The sequence below is a fragment of the Phoenix dactylifera genome, chromosome 11 (assembly GCF_009389715.1).
Source record: "Phoenix dactylifera cultivar Barhee BC4 chromosome 11, palm_55x_up_171113_PBpolish2nd_filt_p, whole genome shotgun sequence".
In the NCBI taxonomy this organism is placed as follows: Eukaryota; Viridiplantae; Streptophyta; class Magnoliopsida; order Arecales; family Arecaceae; genus Phoenix; species Phoenix dactylifera.
In genome coordinates, this window is record NC_052402.1 from 8,344,386 (window position 1) to 8,366,039 (window position 21,654).

The 21,654-nt window shown below is 38.2% G+C and overlaps 2 protein-coding genes across 3 annotated transcripts in view; both read left to right on the forward strand.

Annotated features, from left to right (window-relative positions):
• The window catches only part of LOC103706768 (probable cyclic nucleotide-gated ion channel 20, chloroplastic), a 51,685-nt gene that overhangs the window by 8,663 nt on the left and 21,368 nt on the right, over positions 1 to 21,654 (forward strand). For both annotated transcript variants that reach the window (XM_039131473.1, XM_039131474.1), the window contains exons 3-7: positions 2,561 to 2,749; positions 6,615 to 6,713; positions 11,803 to 11,940; positions 16,668 to 16,916; positions 20,332 to 20,595. In XM_039131473.1, coding sequence (XP_038987401.1) covers positions 2,561 to 2,749; positions 6,615 to 6,713; positions 11,803 to 11,940; positions 16,668 to 16,916; positions 20,332 to 20,595 — 939 coding nt within the window. The remainder of the gene's footprint in view (positions 1 to 2,560; positions 2,750 to 6,614; positions 6,714 to 11,802; positions 11,941 to 16,667; positions 16,917 to 20,331; positions 20,596 to 21,654) is intronic.
• LOC103706769 (probable cyclic nucleotide-gated ion channel 20, chloroplastic) overlaps positions 1 to 21,654 on the forward strand; it is a 117,879-nt gene that overhangs the window by 8,610 nt on the left and 87,615 nt on the right. The gene's annotated exons all lie outside the window — the stretch shown is intronic.

Here is a 21,654-nt window from a genome sequence, read left to right on the forward strand (position 1 = left end):
TAAAAAATTCTGTACCATACCGACACTATACTAATGTGGCACCGATGTGAGGTCCGATATTGGTACGGCGAACCTTGCCGTGGTGGGAACATATTTATATGTAGAGGCTTCGCAAAGTCTAAGTAATGATGCCTTTGTGGTTAAGGATTTTGAAGCTCCTTAAAGCAAAATTCCATACCTCTTACTTCAACAATGTCCACTACAAATACTACATCAACTTGAAGTTAGATGATATTGGTTCGAGGATTACATGAGGATGCTTTATTTACTGCATCCTAGTACAATGTAGTTGAAGCTCATTAACTAAGCACTTGACTCTAAAAGCTTAAGTTGTTAAGCAAGGTTGTAAGTAATGACCCATACAGGCCGGTATGGGGCATATTGTATTGACTTGGTATCATATTGGTATGGTATTAGGGCTTGGCATACATCTACATTGACATGGTATTGGTGTTGTAGCAACTCCAGCATTTTACCATGTTTTGGTATGGGGCCATACTATACTGACCCGTACCATACTGGTAAGGTATGATATATCACATGATACAAGAGTTAAAACCATGTTAGGGAATGGGACAACAATTTATATTAGGCTGAAGTCCCCATTCAAGTGGAGTCGAGATTATGCACATGGAGATGTAAATGAATCGAGACACGAGACAAGTAGAGATGGCAGCTAGATTGAATGAACAATCCTCGTGGGCGGGATTTTAATCCATGACCACGGCTTTGATACCGTCTTAGGCTCTTAGCTAACCACTTGACCGCCTTAAGCTCGCAAGGAATAGGACAACTATGTATATCAAGCATAATAGCTCAAACTTAGTTTTTCTTTTGGTTTGTTTTGAATGAAGGAAACGTGCCATATCGTCATTTAGTTTCAGTAGAGCGGAAATTGTTTTAAGCAATTCAATAAATATGGGACATTATGGTTGCTCCTGAAGTAAACACCATAACTGACATTGTCTAAAAGCCAAAAATAGGAAAGGAAGAATAAAACAAACCAAGGAACCAATCTAGCGAAAGCTGTGGACTGTTAGGCAATGGAGAAATCAAGGCTAATCTTGTTCTTTTGCTTATAGCATCCAATTGTCTTCATCAACTGTTATGACTAGCAACATTGGTGACTTTTTGAAGACTGTTGGTTGTATACAACAACATTTCTGTTGGCAGCAAATCAATGTTTCCATTTTCAAATATTGAGTGTGTGAAAATTACTACTCAAACTGCCCATGGGAGGAAGTGATTTGTGGAACTGAGATGACACAACAATGTTGCATTTTAAGGAAAAGAATGATACAAGTACATGTTATTATGATAGACAGTGATGCAATTTGTAGGACTTAAGGCCATAATTATCATAAATAGACTAGACCTAGTGGTTGGGCTAGAAATCCAGCAATCCAGGCCTAGGGTCCAGTTCGGTTCTGTAACTGACCTGCGTTTGAACCACTAAAACCTGCTAGATCTGCTCGGGTTTCGCTCAACTGGCTTGATCTATTGGATTCAAGTAACCAGGGTACTCCATTTTTTTCCCCAGAAAATCTCACAGTATATGTTGGGAGGGGACGTTTGAACCTTTTTTCGGCATGAGGTTTGAAGCCTTGATCACTTATTAACGTAACTACTCTCATAACCAATGAGACACAGAATGAGTTTGTTTAATATCATGATATAACTTATAATAAACTTATGTATCTGTCAATACAAGCTAAATAACATGCTGGACCTTGTGAACTATAGAATGTGTAGGTACATTGTGTTCCTTTGGTCAATTATCAATTTTTTTTATCATTTGATCAAAAAAGAATTAAATGTAACCATTCCATTCTTTTTGATGGTTTCAAATTTTTAGTATTTAAAATAAAAAATATCAAATACTTTTCATGTATATATCTCACATAATATCTAAGACAAAAGGTTTCGTAGTGCACAAGGCTCCCAGCCTCTTACCACTATGAAGTTTGGGGAGGTCAGATGTACACAACCTTACCCTTGCATGCGGAGAGGCTATTTCTATGTTTCAAACTAGTGACACCGAAGTCATAGTATAGAACTCTTACCATTGCTCCAAGGCCTGCTCTCATATTATATCTAAGTATTGTAACTAATTTTAATTATTCAAATTTTTTTAATGTCTGCGAGCTGAAGTTGATCCACTATGTGACCAATGACCAAATGACTCAACTCCTTGGTAGGATCAATGTTTAGTTCAGTTCTGCTAACTATGCTTGTGGCATATTTGTCATTTGTCGGGTTAATTTTCAAATGTTGTAGCTTAATGCAGATTTACTATTGTAATCATTATTTTGTGGAACCATTGGCTTTCAATAGATAATTTTACATTGTATGTTAAACATATACTTATATATATATATTATTATTTTGTAGACATGCTTGCACCTTGGGAGATCATATAATTGTTTTAAATTCAATTATTCAATAAATTTCTAGTCATGCTGTCTATAGGCTTTATATAATCACATTAACAAAGTGTTGTATGCATTTGTCATATACTTTCTTTGAAGTACATTTTTGTTTTTTTTGTCAATGTATGCAGCTCCGTAACATTCTTTATGGGGAAGCTGATGGATGGGCAAAGAAATCAATTTCATGTCTAAGTTCATATCTTCCAGTCATGAATCCGCATACGAAGGTTGTTCAGCAGTGGAACAAGTTCTTTGTTATCTCCTGCTTGATCGCAATATTCGTTGATCCATTGTTTTTCTTTGTTCTCTCTGTACAGAAGGTATGTTTGTCCTTTATACCACCTAAAAACAAAACAGCTATTTCCTACTAAATACTTTTCAATATATTAACTATACTGGCAATTGTTATGTTCTTGTGACTAGTGGTATTTCTGCTCTCATGATTTTATTGTCCTTCACTATAATAAATTTTTACAACTTGTGCTTTTGCTTGACACTTGTATAGTACAGTTAAAGTTCCATCAACTTTGCTTGGTATGAACTGTAAAAGCATTCACAATTTCGCACCCTGTGCCTAGTGTTAACACTAGCCTGGCATGGTGTATGTTGGTCCATGTTGGCACAATGAATTGTCACATAAAACCCTGCCAACTGTCTTGGTTAGTTGATATAAAATTAAAACATGTATATAAATTACATTTTTTAAGAAATTAAAATTTCTCTTAAATTTTCGTACCATAATGCTTATGTGCTTTTTATCCGCTCAAAAATCAAAAGTTCGAATTTAATCATATAAAAAAGCTTCCTTAGGGCTTGAATTCTTACTTAGAGTGCGATCGACTAAATGAAATCAGGATGAAACCTTAAAATGAGGTTTTTAACCTTATGTGTTAGCTTAGGCTGGAAGAACAATCTGAACTGGCCAAATTGGACTCCAATCTGTCAGATTTAATTGAGAGTATCAACATTCATGTCATTTCAGATCATCCATGCCAGCTGAGATTTCAGACTTCAATTATCTTGAGAAGCTTTTAATCATTTGACAAACTTACATGTTGGTAATGTTATAGAAATTAGTTTTCTAATTATCAAATTATATGTGGCAGATGACATGCTGACTCTCATGGATGTGAGAGAAAATGATGGGTAGAGCCTAATTCATGATTATTGACTCTTCTTGCCACCACTGGATTGACAGATACACTAATACTTGCTTCTTAAGTTTTCATGTTTCATAATTTCAGCATCTTATTAATAGCAATTAATTTATTATTGCCGTCTAGTTTTGTTATATATGATTTTTTGAGTCACATTGAATTTATTACCACAAAGGATTGCCGAACCGGTACCGGTAGGCATACCGGCCGGCCACTGGATTGGTTCAAACCGATACCGAACTGGTACCACTGGTTCGGCCTGGTTCACGCATCATAAAGTCCAAAAAAATTTGGCCTAACTGGTACAGGCCGGTACTGCTTTTTAATGCCGAATCGGACCGGTTCGGTGCGGGTTGAATCGTCCGGTACGGGCCGGTTCAAAATTCTTTGGTTACCACTAAATTCTATTATAACCTAGGCCTAGCGTGGTCAAGCATGTTTGCCATTTGAATATCAAGCAAAGGTAAAGTTATCCTCCTTTCATATCATAGCAGTGAAGATTTTCACCGCGCCTCTCCTCTCTTTTCGTGGCCCATGTATGAGTAAGACTAGGACTTAAGGTATGCTGAACCGAACCAGTGTCGACAGGCACCGATATGGTACAACATATAAAAACGGTTTCGACTTAAACTGAGTCGGAACCGATTAGTTCCGTACTTGTATCGGTGCGAACCGGCCACGCGTGTGGGCTCCAGCCCGCATGGGCCACTTAATACCACGGAGTGGTATTAAATGCCACTCTGTGGCATTTAACGCATTTGCGGACGCGTGCGGACGTGTAGTGTTTTTTTTTTGGAATCGCGTGCAGATGCACGAGTGGAGAATAGCGCACTCGCGCGCGATTCCCCGCGCCGGAACCGCGCCCGCGCGGGTCAGCGCGCCCATGCGGGCTGCCAGCCCGCGTGGGCCATTTAACGCCATAGTGGCATTTAACGCATTTGCGGACGCGTGCGGACGTGTAGTGTTTTTTTTTGGAATCGCGTGCAGATGCACGAGCGGAGAATAGCGCACTCGCGCGCAATTCCCCGTGCCGGAACCGCGCCCGCGCGGGGCAGCGCGCCCATGCGGGCTGCCAGCCTGCGTGGGCCATTTAATGCCATAGTGGCATTTAACGCGTCCGCGGACGCATTGTTTTTTTGTTTTGTTTCCTTTTTTTTTGACGTCCGTGCGCGCGCGGCCACGGACACGCGCGTCTCCTGTTCGGTATCGGTTCCAACCGGTACGTCGGTACGGTCGGTCTGGCGAACCTTGCTAGGACTTATATCCAAATGTTCCAATGCGAGCCATTGTCCTTGCATATAGCATGTGAAGGGAGGAATCTTGGACGTGGAATAAATTGGTGTTATGACCTTCGTTTTGGTATATGTCAATTTGGTGCTAAGTTGTGTCTAGCAGGTTTGAAGTCTTTGAGTCCTCCGAAAGGCTCGAACTGACGTGAAACTCTTAGGAAAGGCTAGCTATTTATGTTTACCTTATGCTGGAGCGGTCTTAGCATCTTCAATTGTATCAGGTGATGCCTGCAATGTGACTAGACAATTTTTCCCTTATCAAGTTTGGTAAACTGGTTATACAGAACCTCAATACTGAAGTGATTTTGGAATTGGACGAAAGTTTATAATGAGAGGAAGAAGGTTGGTCCATCTGGCACTTTGTACATTATTGTATCCTTAGTTTGCATGCAGTATAAAAGTTACCAATTTTTCGGCTTTCATTTCCAGGCTTCTATTATGCCTAATTGTTGTAATCTTTTGAATGAGTCTTGATGAAACATGTATGATGCTGATAGCCTTTTGATATTTCGAATGGCTTAGGGAGTATTTGGTCATTTTGCCCTTGCAACATTGTAAGGGCAATTCGGATATTTACGTCGCCTTTTGGTATTTCAAATAGCTTATGGAGTATGTGGTCATTTTGCCCTTGCAACATTGTAAGGGCAATTTGGATATTTGTGAACTTAGAATTCTTACACTCGCTTGTTCAGGAGTTGCTGAAAGTGTCTAGCACCTTTACCGTTTGTAAAATGGTCAAGCTATACTTCTGAGTTCTGCAAGCTTCAAGAACTCCTAATCATTGTTGATTAGTCATAAACTTATTTGAGCTCATTTTGAAGCCCACATTGTGCAGGATTTTGTGGCTGAGTGGTCCACTAGGCAATAGTGTTCATTCTCAATGATTTGTTTCTTCACCGTTTTCTAGATTGAAGCTTTTATTGTTATAATAGTAGTTGGCTGTCTTAATGTCACTCATCATGCTTCCTTAAGCATGTCCTTTTTTTTCTTGAGAAGTGTAGTTTTCCTTCATATTTTTGGCAAAATGTTTCTTTTTCTTGATGTGCTCTTACTTACCTTTTTCCACCGATGAATTTTTCATTTACTTGATAGTAACTGTATTAAGGAAAACATTTGATTGGCCAGGGCAAATGAAAATTATGTATTATATGTTGTGCCAATGCATTTGATTGAGTGTGACATGTAATGAGATATTCTAGGATTGATGATATATTGTAGAAAATTAATGCAGAAAATTATGGAGGACTTGATGTTGACTTATGTATTATATGCTGTGTTATCTCCTTGATGTCATATCCACCTCTTGAGATAACATTATATACATTGTAGATTTTTTTCTTGGTTATCTATGAGTTCACTAAGAAGACATTATAGAATGATACTTACCTTTGTAGGATGCTCCGATCTGTCATTCTGTCAGTGTACTTTCTTGTAGAAAATGCTAATGAGAGTCATATACTCATATCTGTACAAAAAATTGAAGTATGTTTTTCTTAGTTATTTAATCTAAGATTCTTTGTTTCACATTGTAAATGTGATTATCATGACAGTCTGTGAACCCTGATCGTTTCTGTATAACTCTGTTGAATTAATTCTGGGAGTTATATTTGGCATGACTTCTATGATGTAGTTTCGTTCTCCACCTCTTACGATCTCTACATGAATTTCATCTTTCTGCCTTATTTGTTTTCCAAATTTATATTTATATTCATCTTCAGTTATTTTCTCTTGAAATGCAGGAGCAGAAGTGTATAGTCCTGAACTGGTCCTTTGCAACTGCATTGGCAGTTGTAAGAAGTGTGACTGATTTCATTTACCTGTTACACATGCTTCTTCAGGTAAGCTGCATGCACATTGATGTACCACATCTATGATTTTAGGGGAGGGTTTCTTTATTGTGTTTGTTCATCCACCTATTAAAACTGAGTTACTTTTGGATCTAGGAAGCAATGCTTCAAATTGGGATGAAGTGCCAAAAACTTCTACTTTTCAATATTAAAGCATCAATATGTTTTAGTACGATTTGGTTGACCAAGAGGCTTGTTTATCCATTCTGATTAAAAACTGTCATGGCCTTGTTTGACTGGACAAAATTGTCTGCATGACGGTTTTAACATTTGACACACTGAAGCACATATTACCCTGATTGTTTCATTATCCTTGAAATCTATTTTTAGAGTTGAACAGCTAGGTTGTTCTTTAATCAAGACTCATATTAGGTTCATTTTGTGAACATCAGAAGGTATACTTATATTTTCAGTACTTGTTGCAATGTTGATGTTATTAGAAATAATGCATCACTTGAACAACATTTACTGTTTAGATTCTTGTTCAAGTTTTGCTATATTGTTCTTTTGGATTATAAATTGGTCAATATAGATATTTTGAAAATATCTATATTGAAATTTTGACACCACCACAGTCATACTATAAACTGTGACTTCAGTTTTGCTGTATCATAATTAGCTTTCTACTGATAAAATTTTAAGATTCAGGCATAGGCAACAGTGTAAGAGTAGTTTTGTTTCATGGCACCCTTTCTCTGTTGAATGTTCTTTTGATCATTAAGAAATATTATTGGTATTTGACAAGCAATAGCCTCGTAATATTAGGATAGTCCTATTACTTAAATTTCCAAAAATGCTTTCTGAAACAATTTCTTATAGATCATACCCTAGTCCAACTCACCTGATTCATCAAATCATTTTTTTTTTCATTCTTTACTTCCATTATTATGTATCTGTTTATTTATATGGATCTTTTACTGCAAAACGTTTCATGTATTTGATATAAGTCCTTTTTCCTGTCTTATCACAAACTAATTTACCTAAATGTTTTATCATGTATTCACTTGGCTTGGGGTGTAGATATGAAATGTAAATGCAATGGTAGAGGTGATCATGTGTCGAGATTCGAATTAATTTGAGTTGGCCTCTCCAAATCCGTGTGCCACCCAGTCAACCCACTAGCAGCTCAAATCTGATTTGCTCAATGAAAAAGGTTTTTTGCAAATAAGCAAATTGAGAATTACTGAATCGAAAACCATGAAATTACATGATGGTAACTCTGCAAATGCATAGATGCTACATTTAGTTGGTTTTCATAATTTCAATGCGTGCAATCTTTATGTGGATATATTTATCTTTATGCGTATGTACTAGCCTTCATGTTGTCTGTATCTCTCTATGAACGTATAGGCGTGCACTTATATGATCCTGCATGTTTAGTGCTTGTTTAGTTGGAAAATAAAAAGACCTACCATTTTGTGATTGAACAATCTGACTGAACAATTACATAGGGGAGTGGGAGTCTGTGTGTGCATATATGCGTATGCGTGAGAGAGAGAGAGTGTGTATTTGTGCTAGGCAGGATCAAGGTGTGCATGGAGAGTGAGAAAAAAAAGAGTGGTGCAGGGGGATCACGTGGGATCTAGTCGAATTTGTGTTCTCCATGCATGGCCGAGGAGTCATCGGCTGAGTGGCAGAGGAGTCATGATGGGGTGAACTAGATCATGCATAATCTTGCGGCCATGTGTTTTGCCAATTTACCCATGTTCTTAACAAGAAAATAGTAAAGCTTTAATATAGAAATATTTCATATTCCACCAAGGGCAGAAATGATAGAAACAAAGGCTCTAACTTGTGCTTTTTAACATGGTACAGAGTACAGACCAATAAAGCTTCCTACATAATAATTACATAGAGTTTGCAATCCTTTAAGTGATAGAAGGTGAATTCTCCTTCTTTCTCTATCACATTAAATGTTTGGTGAGGTATCGATCCCATCACTGGCCCTTAAACTAAAGAATTTGAATGTCAACAATGTAGCTTTGAAAAGTAAATTCTGTTGGAAATATATGATCATTATATGATTTTCTGACAAGCATTACAAGCAGGGTCGGCGGAACCGTCCCAAGCCGGACGATATCAGTCGTATCGAGCCGTCCCGACGGCAGACTGGAACGGTTCCGGCCACAGAAGCGAAACCTGTTGCCGGAGGGGGAGAAGGAGAACGAAAGAGAGGAAAAGAGAGAGCGAGCGGGGGAGGGAGAGGGAGAGGTAGAGTAGGGAGGCTTGCAGAGGGTGGCGGAGGCTTGCCGACTTTACTTACAAATTTTCAAATTTTTTAGCGGTCGGACTCCTGTTTTGAACGAAACAGGAGAATGGCCGCAGCTTCCGCCTGCTGCCCGGGCGCTGGCCTTTAACGGCCCTCCGCCGGCCTCCCTCCATCTCTCCCCCTTCTCTCTTTTCTTCTCTCGTTCGCCTTCTCCCCCGCCTCCTCTATCGTGTCGGTACAAGCCCGACATGGCACGACGCGGGCCCGTACCGACCCGTGTCGCCGAAAAACCGGTTCAGTACCCAATATCGGCACAACAGACCATGATTACAAGGACTCTAAAAGCAATAAGGTTTTCCAACATTCAGTGCTCCTTATAGTAGCCTCTCTTGGAATGTATAGACTCTGAAGCTTTTGAACCTCGAACACTTACAAAGTTACAAGCATGTCATTTTGCATACTTTAACAGATATATTAATATTTATCATAGTCAAGATCCACAATCTCGGTACTGGATACCGTATTGGTATTTTATCGATTCAATACGGTACACTTTTATGCCGAAATAGATCTTATCTATATTCTCGATTTTTATCTCAGTACGCCTTGGTACGGACCAGTATGTACCTCGGTATAGGTCAGTATGCCTCGGTGCGGGGCGGTACGCCTCGGTACGGGGCTTGTACCGATTGAAAGATTTGTTTTATATCGTTTTTTTCCGATACAATATGGTATGCCCTATACCTGGCGGTACGGGGCGGTAGGATAGACCTTGATCATAGCTTCATCACGCCTTTTTATGGGTGAGGCAACTCATTGTTATTTCAAGATGCTTTTTGAGGATATAGATGGAAGTATCCAAGATTTACTTTCTATTTTAATAGTTCTCTTTTGCTAGTAAATTATGTATTTCAATTATTTACAATTATATATTGCTTCTTTCAAATAGCTTGGTGGATTGTCAGAATAAGGCCAGCTGCTCTGCTAGACGTTTTCTGTCTAATTGGTCGAAATTGAATTTTCTGACTAAACTATATTAAACAGCAGTTATGTTGAACATATTTTCTTGAAATAGTATATTTGGTTTGAAACTCTCCTAGTTGACATATTTAATATGGTGCTTTAATATACATTTCCGATCTAGCTTTTCTATCAGGTTTAAAATGTTATCAGATACCTGTATTGGGAGCTTTGACACAATTTTGGCTCTCCTTAAATCTTCATCTTGATCCAAAGTTCCAAACCATATCTAATTTCTTTGACTAATTGTTATAGACTTATAGTTTTAGATAAGTTTACTCAATTTTTCAGATTTAGAGGAATTTTTCATCATGGCAACTACGGCATCCAACTTCTTGTTACCATTCACTTTACTAGCTCTAGTTGTGTTTCCATCTACTCCTAGTAGTTTACAATTGGGTCCAAGTCCTTCTAAGGAGATTCTTCTATCATCAATTCGTGATATTTACAATTCTTCAAATCAAGGTCCGCCGTACCGGTGGCCGGCCGGACCGGTACGGTACCGGTCCGGACCACTTTCTTTCCCATCAAAAAACAAAAAAAAAGCTGTGGCCTCGGCCACAGCTTTCTTCCTTAAAACCACGGCGGGCCCGTGGTTTTTAAAACCACGCGCCACGCGGTGGTTTAAAAACCACAGCGCGTGGCGTTGTGGTTCCCAAAAAAAAAAAAAAACCCTGGTTTTTTTTTTATTTGAAAGAAGTGGCCCACGGCCACTTCTTTCTTAAAACCACGCGCGGGCGCGTGGTTTAAAAACCACAGCGCGTGGCGCTGTGGTTCCCAAAAAAAAACGGCTTTTTTTTTTTGTTTTTGAAAGAAGTGGCCCGTGGGCCACTTCTTCCTTGAAACCACGCGCCACGCGGTGGTTTTAAAAACCACAGCGAGGCGCTGTGGTTCCCCCCCCCAAAAAAAAACACCGTACCGGTGCGAACCGGCCGGTTCGCACCGGTACGAGGCCGGTACCAAGCGGTACCGGCCGGTATCGGCCGGTACGGTCTCCGTACCGGCCGGTTCACAGAAGAAAACCGGAAAATACCGGTTTTCATCTGTGTCCGGTACCGGTCAGGGACCGGACCGGTACGTACCGGCCCGTACCGGCCGGTACGGGCCGGTACGGCATTCCTTGCTTCAAATAGTGCTTGTGCTGGTTTTTAATCAAGGTGGGAGGAACTGGTACTGGGCACTGTACCGGTTTTCTGGCGGGACAACTTGGTATGGATTGTGCCGGGCCTGTATTGAGAGAGGGACCGTGCAGAGAGGAAAAGAGAAAGAGAGAGCGAGCGGGGGAGGGAGGGCCGGAGGAGGGTGGTGGATGCCGATGGAGGCCAGTCTTGATTTGCCGACTTCACTTAAAAATCACGATTTTTTTTAAGGCCGCGACCGCCGACCCTGTTTCCAACGGCCTCCACCGGCGTCCCGCATTCTCTTTCTCCCCCTCCCTCCCCTGCTAACTCTCTCTTTTCTTTTCCTTCTCCGGCTCCGACAATGGGTTTCAGAACCGTACTGGTGAGACACCGGAACGACTCAGGACGGCCCAAGCTGCCCGATTCAGGATGGTTCCGCCAATCCTGTTTTTAACTAGCTCTAGTGACTTTGCATGGTTCTTTTCTTAGATATTTGAACATGGATATTAGTATGTTACTTGGATGCAGTTCTGAAATTCTTAGATATTTGAAAGAATCCCATTCTTAGTCTGTGTGACGTAGGGTATGATTACAGAAACTGCTAATTATTATTTATCCTTATAGATGTCGGTTTAGATCAATTACCTGAATTAAGACCAGTCATCTTAAACATAAAATGCTTAAAGTGCAGTAGTTTACCGTATTGATGCATTTAATTTATCTTCTACAGTTCAGACTAGCATATGTTGCACCTGAATCCAGAGTTGTTGGTGCTGGGGATTTAGTTGATCAGCCAAAAAAAATTGCACTTCATTATCTTCGTGGTTTCTTCATAATCGATGTGTTTATTGTGTTGCCACTTCCTCAGGTATGAATTTCTTTTATTTGTGATTTGTCTTTTTTTTTTTTAAATATTAGTGCAAATATTATTGCAAGTCTTTGTACCATTAAACCACTTGAATCTTGAATATATATCTGTTTGCAGGGCCTCAAACAGAGGCCAGTTTTGGATTTTTCTCTTCATCCTTCTCCCTCTTATCTCTACTTGCCCATTTGTTTTCATTTTAATATTTTTTTTATCCCTTTTTTGATTATAAAAATTTGAAATCAAATTTTATATGACTTGAGATAATTACAAATTGTAACGTAGCTAAGTCACTGATGATTGAATTGGACAAATAAATGATGATGGTCTCATTTAAAAGCCATACATGTATATCAACTACATGCCTTTAATTTTATGGACTATATGAATCTTATAAAGCAGGATTCAACTATTATTTGTTAAAGTTCATTACATGTAAAATGTTGGTAAGATGTGCCATGCAAGGATAAATGAGGTACTTTCAAATTTCTGGGTGTCATATAATAGCACAATATTTATTCCTACATACATTTGTAGCTTTGACTAGCATTCTGCTACACAAGTTTGACATACAAAGATTGGAAGATTGAGTAACCTTGCAATATTGTTATGTCATATCCTTCTTACACCATGGACATGCAATCAAGGATTGAAGTGTCCTAGGTGGAGGTGTCCCAATGAAGTGTGCTAGGTTAGGGACCTGATGAACTGTCGTAGGTAAAGGTGGTTTTGTCTTGGGCATGGACATTAGGACTGCCTCTTTCTTTGGGTTTGTTATAATCTTATTGTCCTTTGATTTTTAGGCCGGCAGAGTTGTGAAGGAGCAGCCTTTTTGGCTCTACTTGGGTGTTAAGAGAGTGTTGAATTTGGGCCCTAAATCTCTGCTATGCTTTGGATTTTGCTCTAGTTATTCAATGAAATCCCACCTTTTTATTGTCTCCCTAAAGAAATATTTGAAATTGGTGCCATGAGATCCTATCTAGATCCATCGGGTGATCCCAAAGTCTTTATGCTGCTTGAAGGAAAGCATGTCTGCAAATCTTTAGGCTTAGCTCCTCTTTGTTGACATCTTAATTGCAAAAAGGACATCACAACCTACGCTTCGAGAATGATTTTTGTTAAGGCTTTTGAAAAGAAGTAGAAAGGAAATACTGAAGCCAATGGATCCTATACATGCAAGGAAAACTTTGATGATCGGGAAGATTATATCAACAATTCACTTCTTTTCCTTAGAGGAGAGGGAGAGGAGGTGGAAGGAGGTGAAAAGAGAAGGGAAAAGGCTAGAATGCATGAATTAGTGCGGGTAGCACATGGAGTGGATGGAGGTATTACGAGAAGTAGAAAGGGATATGAGAGCTTGGCAAGCATCCTCGAGGCAATGGTTCTTTTGGAGAATAAAGCGATTGTGAGAGGTAGGAGGGGGATATGAGACCTTAGGCAAATAAGGCTAGAGCGTCATGGCTCTTGCAGGGCATTTTTAGGGATAAAGCAAGGATTTAATTATTTTAGGTATGGACTCATTCCAATCATGGTCTAATATATTACAATACTTGATATAAGGGCGATACAGGTTGGTATGCCTCAACAGAAATCATTAGAAAGGGAAATGGATTTACCAAGCATGAGAGATGGTATGTGATCAATACACATCAATGCAGCATGGTGTGGTGTGGTATGCCCTGGTGTGATATGGTGCAATAGGGCAGTTAGGGCCTAGTTTGCTAAAATTGGGGCACGTCAAGATCATCTGTACTAGTCCTTGATCTGGTACAATATGGCTAGTCTGAGGGTGCTATACTAGAGTCTTAATCCTAAAAATGATCTTTTTTATTTTGGAAGCTATAGGGTCCTTTTCCCTCTCATACTTTAGGATTTTGTGGCCATAATAACCAATGGAAGCACATGGGAAGCCTAGGTGTTGCTACCTAGCTTCCCTAAAAATATTACTTGTGATCTTGAGATCTAAGGTAGTGGGTATCTTTGTTGAGGATTTGGTCAGAAGCTAGTAAAAATGGCATGAAATATGATGCAATGAGTGTATGCTTTTGCAAGTTTTTGGTTATTTTGGCTTATCTTTAATTTGATGGGGAATATCTAGGTTAGAGTTACACTTCCAATCTTCTATTGTGCCAAGTAGAATGAGATGTTACTGAAAGATGTATGGATATTGCTGGTGTAACACTCACCTTGCCCACAAAGTTACTTGTTCAGTAGTTAACCGAATTTGGTTCGGACCTAGGGTAGTTGATTGATTACCTTAACTTGTAATTGGTAAACTTTGTTCAACTTGTTACTATGTACGAATTTTTGTGCTCCAGAATCCTCAAAACGGTACTGAATTATAGAAATATTACATGTTTGTGTACAGGAGTGGGGTTAGGTGGATTGGTAGGTGTTGCAAGTTGTTACTGTTCTACATGGTTTTGGTGGATGGTCATGTTAGGTGCTTGCATTTTGTTATTCCAATCATGTATTGGGGTGGATTTCTATGGCCCTAATATACATAGTGGGCAACCACTTGTGGATGTAAATGTAATTAAGCAAATTAAATTTTGGGTGAGCAACCACTTATGGATTCAAATTTTATCAAGCAACTTAAAATTTTGGTGCCTTTACTTAACATTGCTTCTAAGATTCCTGGACTCATCCCTTTGCCCTGATGTACCCTGTGATAAAACAGCATGACATTGGGTACTGTATATGGGTGCCAGAGATAAGTGTAGGAGTCAAGTATGGCACTAAGCAATCTGATTGTGGATTGGAAAGTCCGATGTAGGAGAGAGGAGGAGTAGGTATCTAAAAGAAAAGAGGAAAGAAGAGGAGAGGATACCGGAGGATACGTACGTGGCAAGAGTGGACTAATAGTAGACTGGTTCTTGTGGATGATGTGGAGTTGTGGATTGTGGTCGGAAAGCAAATGGAGAGATCCAAGGTGGAGTATATAATGGAGGAGAAACAATGGAGTAGGCATCAAGAGAGAAAGGATTAGGATTACAATTTATTAGGCTCAGAGTGTGCAGCTCCCATGATGCCTTTTCTAAAAGAGGAAAACTAACATCTCATTCTTGGATGGATTACAATTTATTATTTAGCCCCCTATCGATTGGCATTTTATTTTAGGTACTTGGTTTTACAGCCATCTAACTTTCAGCCCTTATATGTCTATAATTATGTATGAAAACACTTAGTTGTGTTCATAAATAAGGCCTATGAGCATGGAATGCCGTACCGGCCGGTACGGGCCGGTCCGGGCGGGTTCGTACCGGCCGGTACGTACCGGTCCGGTCCTAGACCGGTACCGGAACCACAAGAAAATCGGTATTTTCCGGTTTTTTAGCCAAACCGGCCGGTACGGAGCCCGTACCGGTCGGTATCGGCCGATACCGCTTGGTACCGGCCTCGTACCGGTGCGAACCGGTACGTTTTTTTTTAAGAACCACAGCGCCTCGCGCTGTGGTTTTTGAAACCACCACGTACCGGCCGGTACGGTACCGGTACCGAACCGGACCGGTACTGTACCGGTCCGGGCGGCTACTGGTACGCCGACCGGTACCGGTACGGCGGACCTTGCCTTTGAGTGCCCAAGGAAAGATATACTATGCTGGTATTGGGATCCGCACTGGTTGCCTGACGGCACGGTTTGGTACGACACTGTGTCGTTCTGTGCCGAGCCTGTATCAACACAGTAGAGCTGGTGAGGGAGGGAGGGAGAGGGAGAAAGAGAAAGAGAAAAAGAGAGAGAGGGAGGAAGAGAGAGAGAGAGAGGCTCTCTCCTCCCTCTCCCCCTCCCTCTTCGTTTTATCAAACCGAGGGGCGGAATTATGCTGGCCCGTCCCTGATATGGCTCTGTATGCCCTAAATCGGGTGGTACAACGAACCATAGTCCAAGGACTAAAAATTTAAACTATAAAGCTTACTGGACAAACACTAAAATGGTAGGAAATACAAGAGATCTTTTTACTCCAACCCAAATTTTGGATCCTTTTATGTCGAGTTCCAATGTGTTAAGATTTGGTATAAGAATTATCTGATTCCTAAATACACACCCACATTCTAACACTTGTACGAACCCATATTACATAGCATAGCATATTTTAGTGATAATAAAATTATATATATAATGAGAAAATTAGTTTAATCTTAAAATGTACTAGTGGCTCTATTACAGCTTGGTATAAAGAACAAACTTTGATAACATAACACTGAAGTAATGGAAAAATGATGCATCATTCTAAAAGTACAAATGATTTACAATTACTTATCCTTACCTTTCTGACAGTAATTTCTTTTACTTCTATTTTTCCCTGTCATTATAAATTGATGCCAGTATGAGCCTAAGCCATTATATTGAGATCGGAAACAAATTAGGTTTCAACATCGGGTTTGTTTGTTGTGCACTTTGATTTGACTTCTGTAGTTTCTCCATTGAATTTACTTTCACAGGGATGCTTATTTTGTAATTGCTGCTGGTTCATGACATATGTGGATTTTGTATATATCCTACAGTTTCTATGATACTTTTATGCTGAAAACATAATGCTATGTATAACATGCAGCAGTCCCTTGATCTTCTATGTATAACATTGATGCAGGATTGTGTTTATAGAAGCTTTCTTTTAAAAGCATAATGCTGAAAAATGAGATTTGGATTTGAGTTTTGTAACATGCAGCAGTCCCTTGATCTTCTCGTGTGTCCTTAAAAAGTCTCTTCATTCCTATCTTTTATGCAGGTAATGATATTACTAGTCATACCAAAATATGTGGGATCATCAGCAGCAAACTATGCAAAAAATCTTTTACGTGCCACGGTTCTTCTTCAGTATGCCCCAAGAATTGCTAGATTTCTTCCCTTGCTTGTTGGGCAGTCTGCAAGTGGCTTCATTTTTGAGTCAGCTTGGGCTAACTTCGTTATTAATCTTCTTATGTTTATGTTGGCTAGTCATGTTGTTGGTTCGTCTTGGTACCTCTTTGGGTTACAGGTGGGCGGCAATTACTTATTCCTTAGCCTGGTGCATCATCTTTGTGAAACGTTATGGAAGTTTTGTATTTTGTGAGGCATGGTTAGTATAGCACTTGGATAGTCCTTTGTTTAACCAAAAAAGTTGTTTTGGAAGAACGATATGAGTTCTTTTATTTATCATTCAAGGTTGTGAAGAAAGCAAACCTTAATTCAAGTAGTTAAGAGTGCTTGGCACTATTAGTTGAAGTGTTCACAATCTTATTTCATACATTAGCCGGACGTAAGAGTAATGAATGTACAATAATACCTAATGCACTAAAGACTGTTTGCAAACATAAGAAGATGATCTTTCATCCAACTTAGAGCAAGATTCTATGGTGCTTCAGATTGATTGTTATGAGGCTTGAAAATGTACAATCTTTTTGTTTATATGAACTTTTGATAGCGTTGCAACTTAAAATATGAAATAAAATATTTAGTTTCACTATGTTTCTTATGGATCATTTCTGTTATTGGTGTTTGAGTTGCATTAGTCAGCACAACAAGACTTGGTATGTAATATATGATTGGAGGGATGCAGCGGCATGATCAAATATAGTATGGCTAAGCATTATAATTATGGATTGAAGTGCCATACCATACCAGTCCATATTGGCTGTAGCCGCTGTACCTTACCATACCGATGCACCTTTCTGTACCATACTATGCCAAAAGGTGGTAGTGCATCCTACTCTTGCTGTGTTGGCACTGACAGATTTATTGATCTGAGTATGGTGCCTTACTGTCAAGGTCCATATTCTAGACTTTACACCTGCATTATACAACATCATGACATAGTCTGCCCTCTGCACCAATGCTTAAGATGCTTTACATTGGATAGGCAGAAAACTATGGTCTTGCTTATTTTAGAATTTAATGTTGTCTGATGTAGAATTCATTTTTTCCTCTAGACTCTCGTCTGTCAGATAATCTTTCTTATTGTATCTAATGGAGGAGCAAGGCAACAACTATAGTAATAGTTTGAACTTTGAAGTTTCATTGCTCACATGTAGGGTAAAAAAAAATAATATCGAAGATAATATAAGTTTTAAATTATTGGGTATGCTTAGGTTCTATAATATTTAGGTTATGTATCTTGATGTGTGGACATATATATAATTCATAATGTGAAATAAACTAGCATTAAATGGGTGGTAGCACATCATCATCATCATCAAATTGGCTGAAGGGTTGAGCTTATTTTATGTGAGGTTGTCGGCCTGACTTAGACTTTAAATTCAGTGCTGATTTTCTGGTTGAGGCAAATTTAAGCTAGCGAGGGACCTGCCATAAAAACTATATGGTAGGATAAGCCTACACAATTCCCCAAGACTTGGATAGAACCTACATAGATAGGAATCCTGATAGCTTTCATCATCATTGTCATCATCATCAAATCGGCAAAAGGATTGAGCATCTTTTATGACTGGCTGTCAGCTTGACTTAGACTCTCTATTCGGTGCTGATCTCCTGGTTGAGGCAAATTTAAACAAGAGAAGGTTCTGCTATGAAAACTATCTGGCTAGGGGGAACCTCTAGAATTCCTCATGGATAGAGCCTACATGGACACTGCAGTGATAGAATTGGATATATGGAACTTTTTTCATCTCAGAAGTGCAAATAATACAAAGAGCCAAATGAAAGTCTCAACATTTTCTAATGATCTCATATAGTTTTGGTATGTTGGGAGATGTCATTGTTGCTGAACCTAATGCCTACATTGCATTTGCGGGTAAAAGAGTAATTGAACAAACATTGAAAAAGACAGTACCCGATGGTTCACAAGCGTCTTGAGTATTTATTCCATAAAGGCTTATTTGACCCAATTGTACCACGTAATCCTTTAAAAGGTGTTCTGAGTGAGTTATTTCAGCTCCACGATTTCTTTCCCTTGAATCCAACTATATTCTCTTTCTTTCATTAAATATTATCTGTTCTTGTATTTTGTATTTATTATAGTATATTTATTATAATATATTTATATATATTTATTATAGTATATTTATTGTACGACCTTCCATTAATTAATAATGACCTGAGTTTTGTTTTCTTACTGGTGGATTTCTTCTCTTCTTGATCTTTACTGTAAAATCCTTCAAGTTGTTTCATGCATACATATTTCTTCTTCTAAATCATCATTAAGGAACATACCCTTATTATCTGTTTGATGTAAGCCAACTTATTTATCAAAACAAATGTTAGAGAAACCCTTCTAGAGCCTATCCTACAGAAAAGGATGTTAAGGCAATCTGTTCTCTTTTTCTAGTTAAAGCTGTTAGGAACTAATTTGGCCCTATAACTTTCTAAGGTTCCATCCAAAGTTCGAAGACTCAATTTTGTGTTATGCCGAATCAGATCAGTCTTGGTTTTGGTAGTTCTAGTTCCATTTTCAGCCATTACAGTTGGAATAATAAGAAATCCAGAAAATGCCAATTGAATCTAGAAAGGAAAAAGTAAAAATAAAAAATATAGCAAATGAAGATAATAAGTTAGAATTTTTTGAATATGTGTTTGTTTTGGGACCTTTATATGTGTTGTTTAAGTTATTTCATATCAGAAAAGTTCTTCCTTTTTAAATAAAATGTTATGAGATTGTCTTTAGAATGTACTATAAGATTTTATTATTTGATGCAAATATAACACATAACAATTGAGATGCCAATGAGACTTGAGTCACACAGTAGCCTAACTTATTCTCAAAAACTTACTTTTCACTGATTCTTATTGGAACAACCAATTCTTCCTAATAAATCTAAGCTTAATCTAAGAGAAAATGCTTCCAGTGCCTCTTGACATATTAAAAAATAAAGAAGCGGCAAATGTTATCATACTTAGTAAATACACAAAGTTATTTTGGTCTCATCAGTTAGTTTTAGCTAGAATTTGGAAACTGGTGCTGTTTACAAATCACTCTGACTGAAAATGTAAAGTTTCTGTTTCCATTTTGGATTCTAGAATCTAGTGAAATTTCAAACTATGGTTCGGTCTATGGTTTTACAGATCACTTTCTAGAAATTCATGCACAACCTATTTCCAGGTTATATCTATATTAATTCTAAGTGCTTTTGGCGTGGTGTTACTTCCATAATTTATACGAGCTTCTCTCTCAAACTTTCATATGCATTTTGTTCGATAAGACTGAGACATTAAACCTCCCCGCTTTAAGTTATCAAAAATCAACTTTTAAATCAGCATGCTCTAGTTTCGTTTATCTATGAGCTTACCTTGTTTTATATGCTAGGATGCTTAAGTCTAGTTTCTTTTTATTAATTTACCATGGTGTCTTCATTCAACCATTAGTCATCTGTTATATACATATGGTGATATTTGTAACTATCTTCTGGTGTAATGATGGTAATAGATAGATTTTAATTTTTGTTTTCTTTTTCTTTCAGAGGGTAAATCAATGTCTAAGGGATGCCTGCTCTTCCAGTTCTCTTTTTCCATCTTGTGCATCATATATAGACTGTGGACGTGGGAATATTGTTGAACAGAATGATACAAATAAAACAAATTGGTTGAATGATTATACTTCTAGTGATTGCTTTAACGGTAGTGGAGGACATTTTGCTTATGGCATTTATCAACTTGCTGTCTTATTAACAACAGAGCGCAGTATTGTTACACGATATATATATTCCTCATTTTGGGGATTTCAGGTACTCCATTTCGTCTACTTGCCTTCTAAATAATACCACTATCACAATTTTATAAACTATTCCCAGACAATTATTTTTGAGCTTGCATTTCTCTTGCATGCACTATACATGCCAGACAAATATGCAATGAGTTCCTTTCTTTCATTGCCTAGTAGTCTTAATTCTTAGTTACCATCTAAATGTTGCATTCTCATTCCCCAGCAATCGGAGCAAACATTGTCACATGCTGCACATTACCCAAGTAATAGTGATTTTTGAAGGCATTATAAACCTTTAAAGTTATGCTTCTATTCCTCTAGCGAGATTTTATACAAAGTCATCAGGTGAATCTCCTTATGCTGGACCATTAGTCCTAGAACTTTGCTATTCTTGGTTAATTGTTGGTTCCATAGTCCCTTTGAAGTAATTAGTGAATCATCTATATAACTTGTAGACTTAAATAACTAAATTTATGCTATTTTAATCATAGAAACCTAATCATAGTTATTTAAAATTTACAAAGTAATTTTTTATCACTAAAATAATTAATTAATTAATTAAAAAAATATTAAGTTAAAATTGCACAAAGAAACAACTGCTTCTCTCTTGAGCAGCAGCTACTAGAAATTAGTAGGTAATCAAGTAAAATATAATCATACATTTTCGAGGCTTCCATTTTGATCGGTACTATTTTTAAGTTTTAATGCCAAAAGTACCATTATATAATTCCATCGCTTGCTTCAAACATAATAAGAAATTAAGGTGATAATAATTTTATAAAATAGTAGTATCTTGTAGTATTATTTTTGGTCTCTCCATATGTGGGGGTAAGGTTGCGTAATCCAACCCTTCCCAGATCTGGCGGGAGCCTCATGCACTGGTCTATCTTTTTTGGTAATATTATTTTTGATTTTGTATTTTTGAAATAGAAATTTTATTAACAAATATAGCTATTTTCAAGTGTATTTGTTTGATCACCTTGTGCAAAAAAAAAAGAGTATGAATGGATGTGCATTTGTTCTAGTTATTTTTAAAACTCATTGGGTTTGTGAGTTATTTGGGAGGTCCATTTTCTCTCAA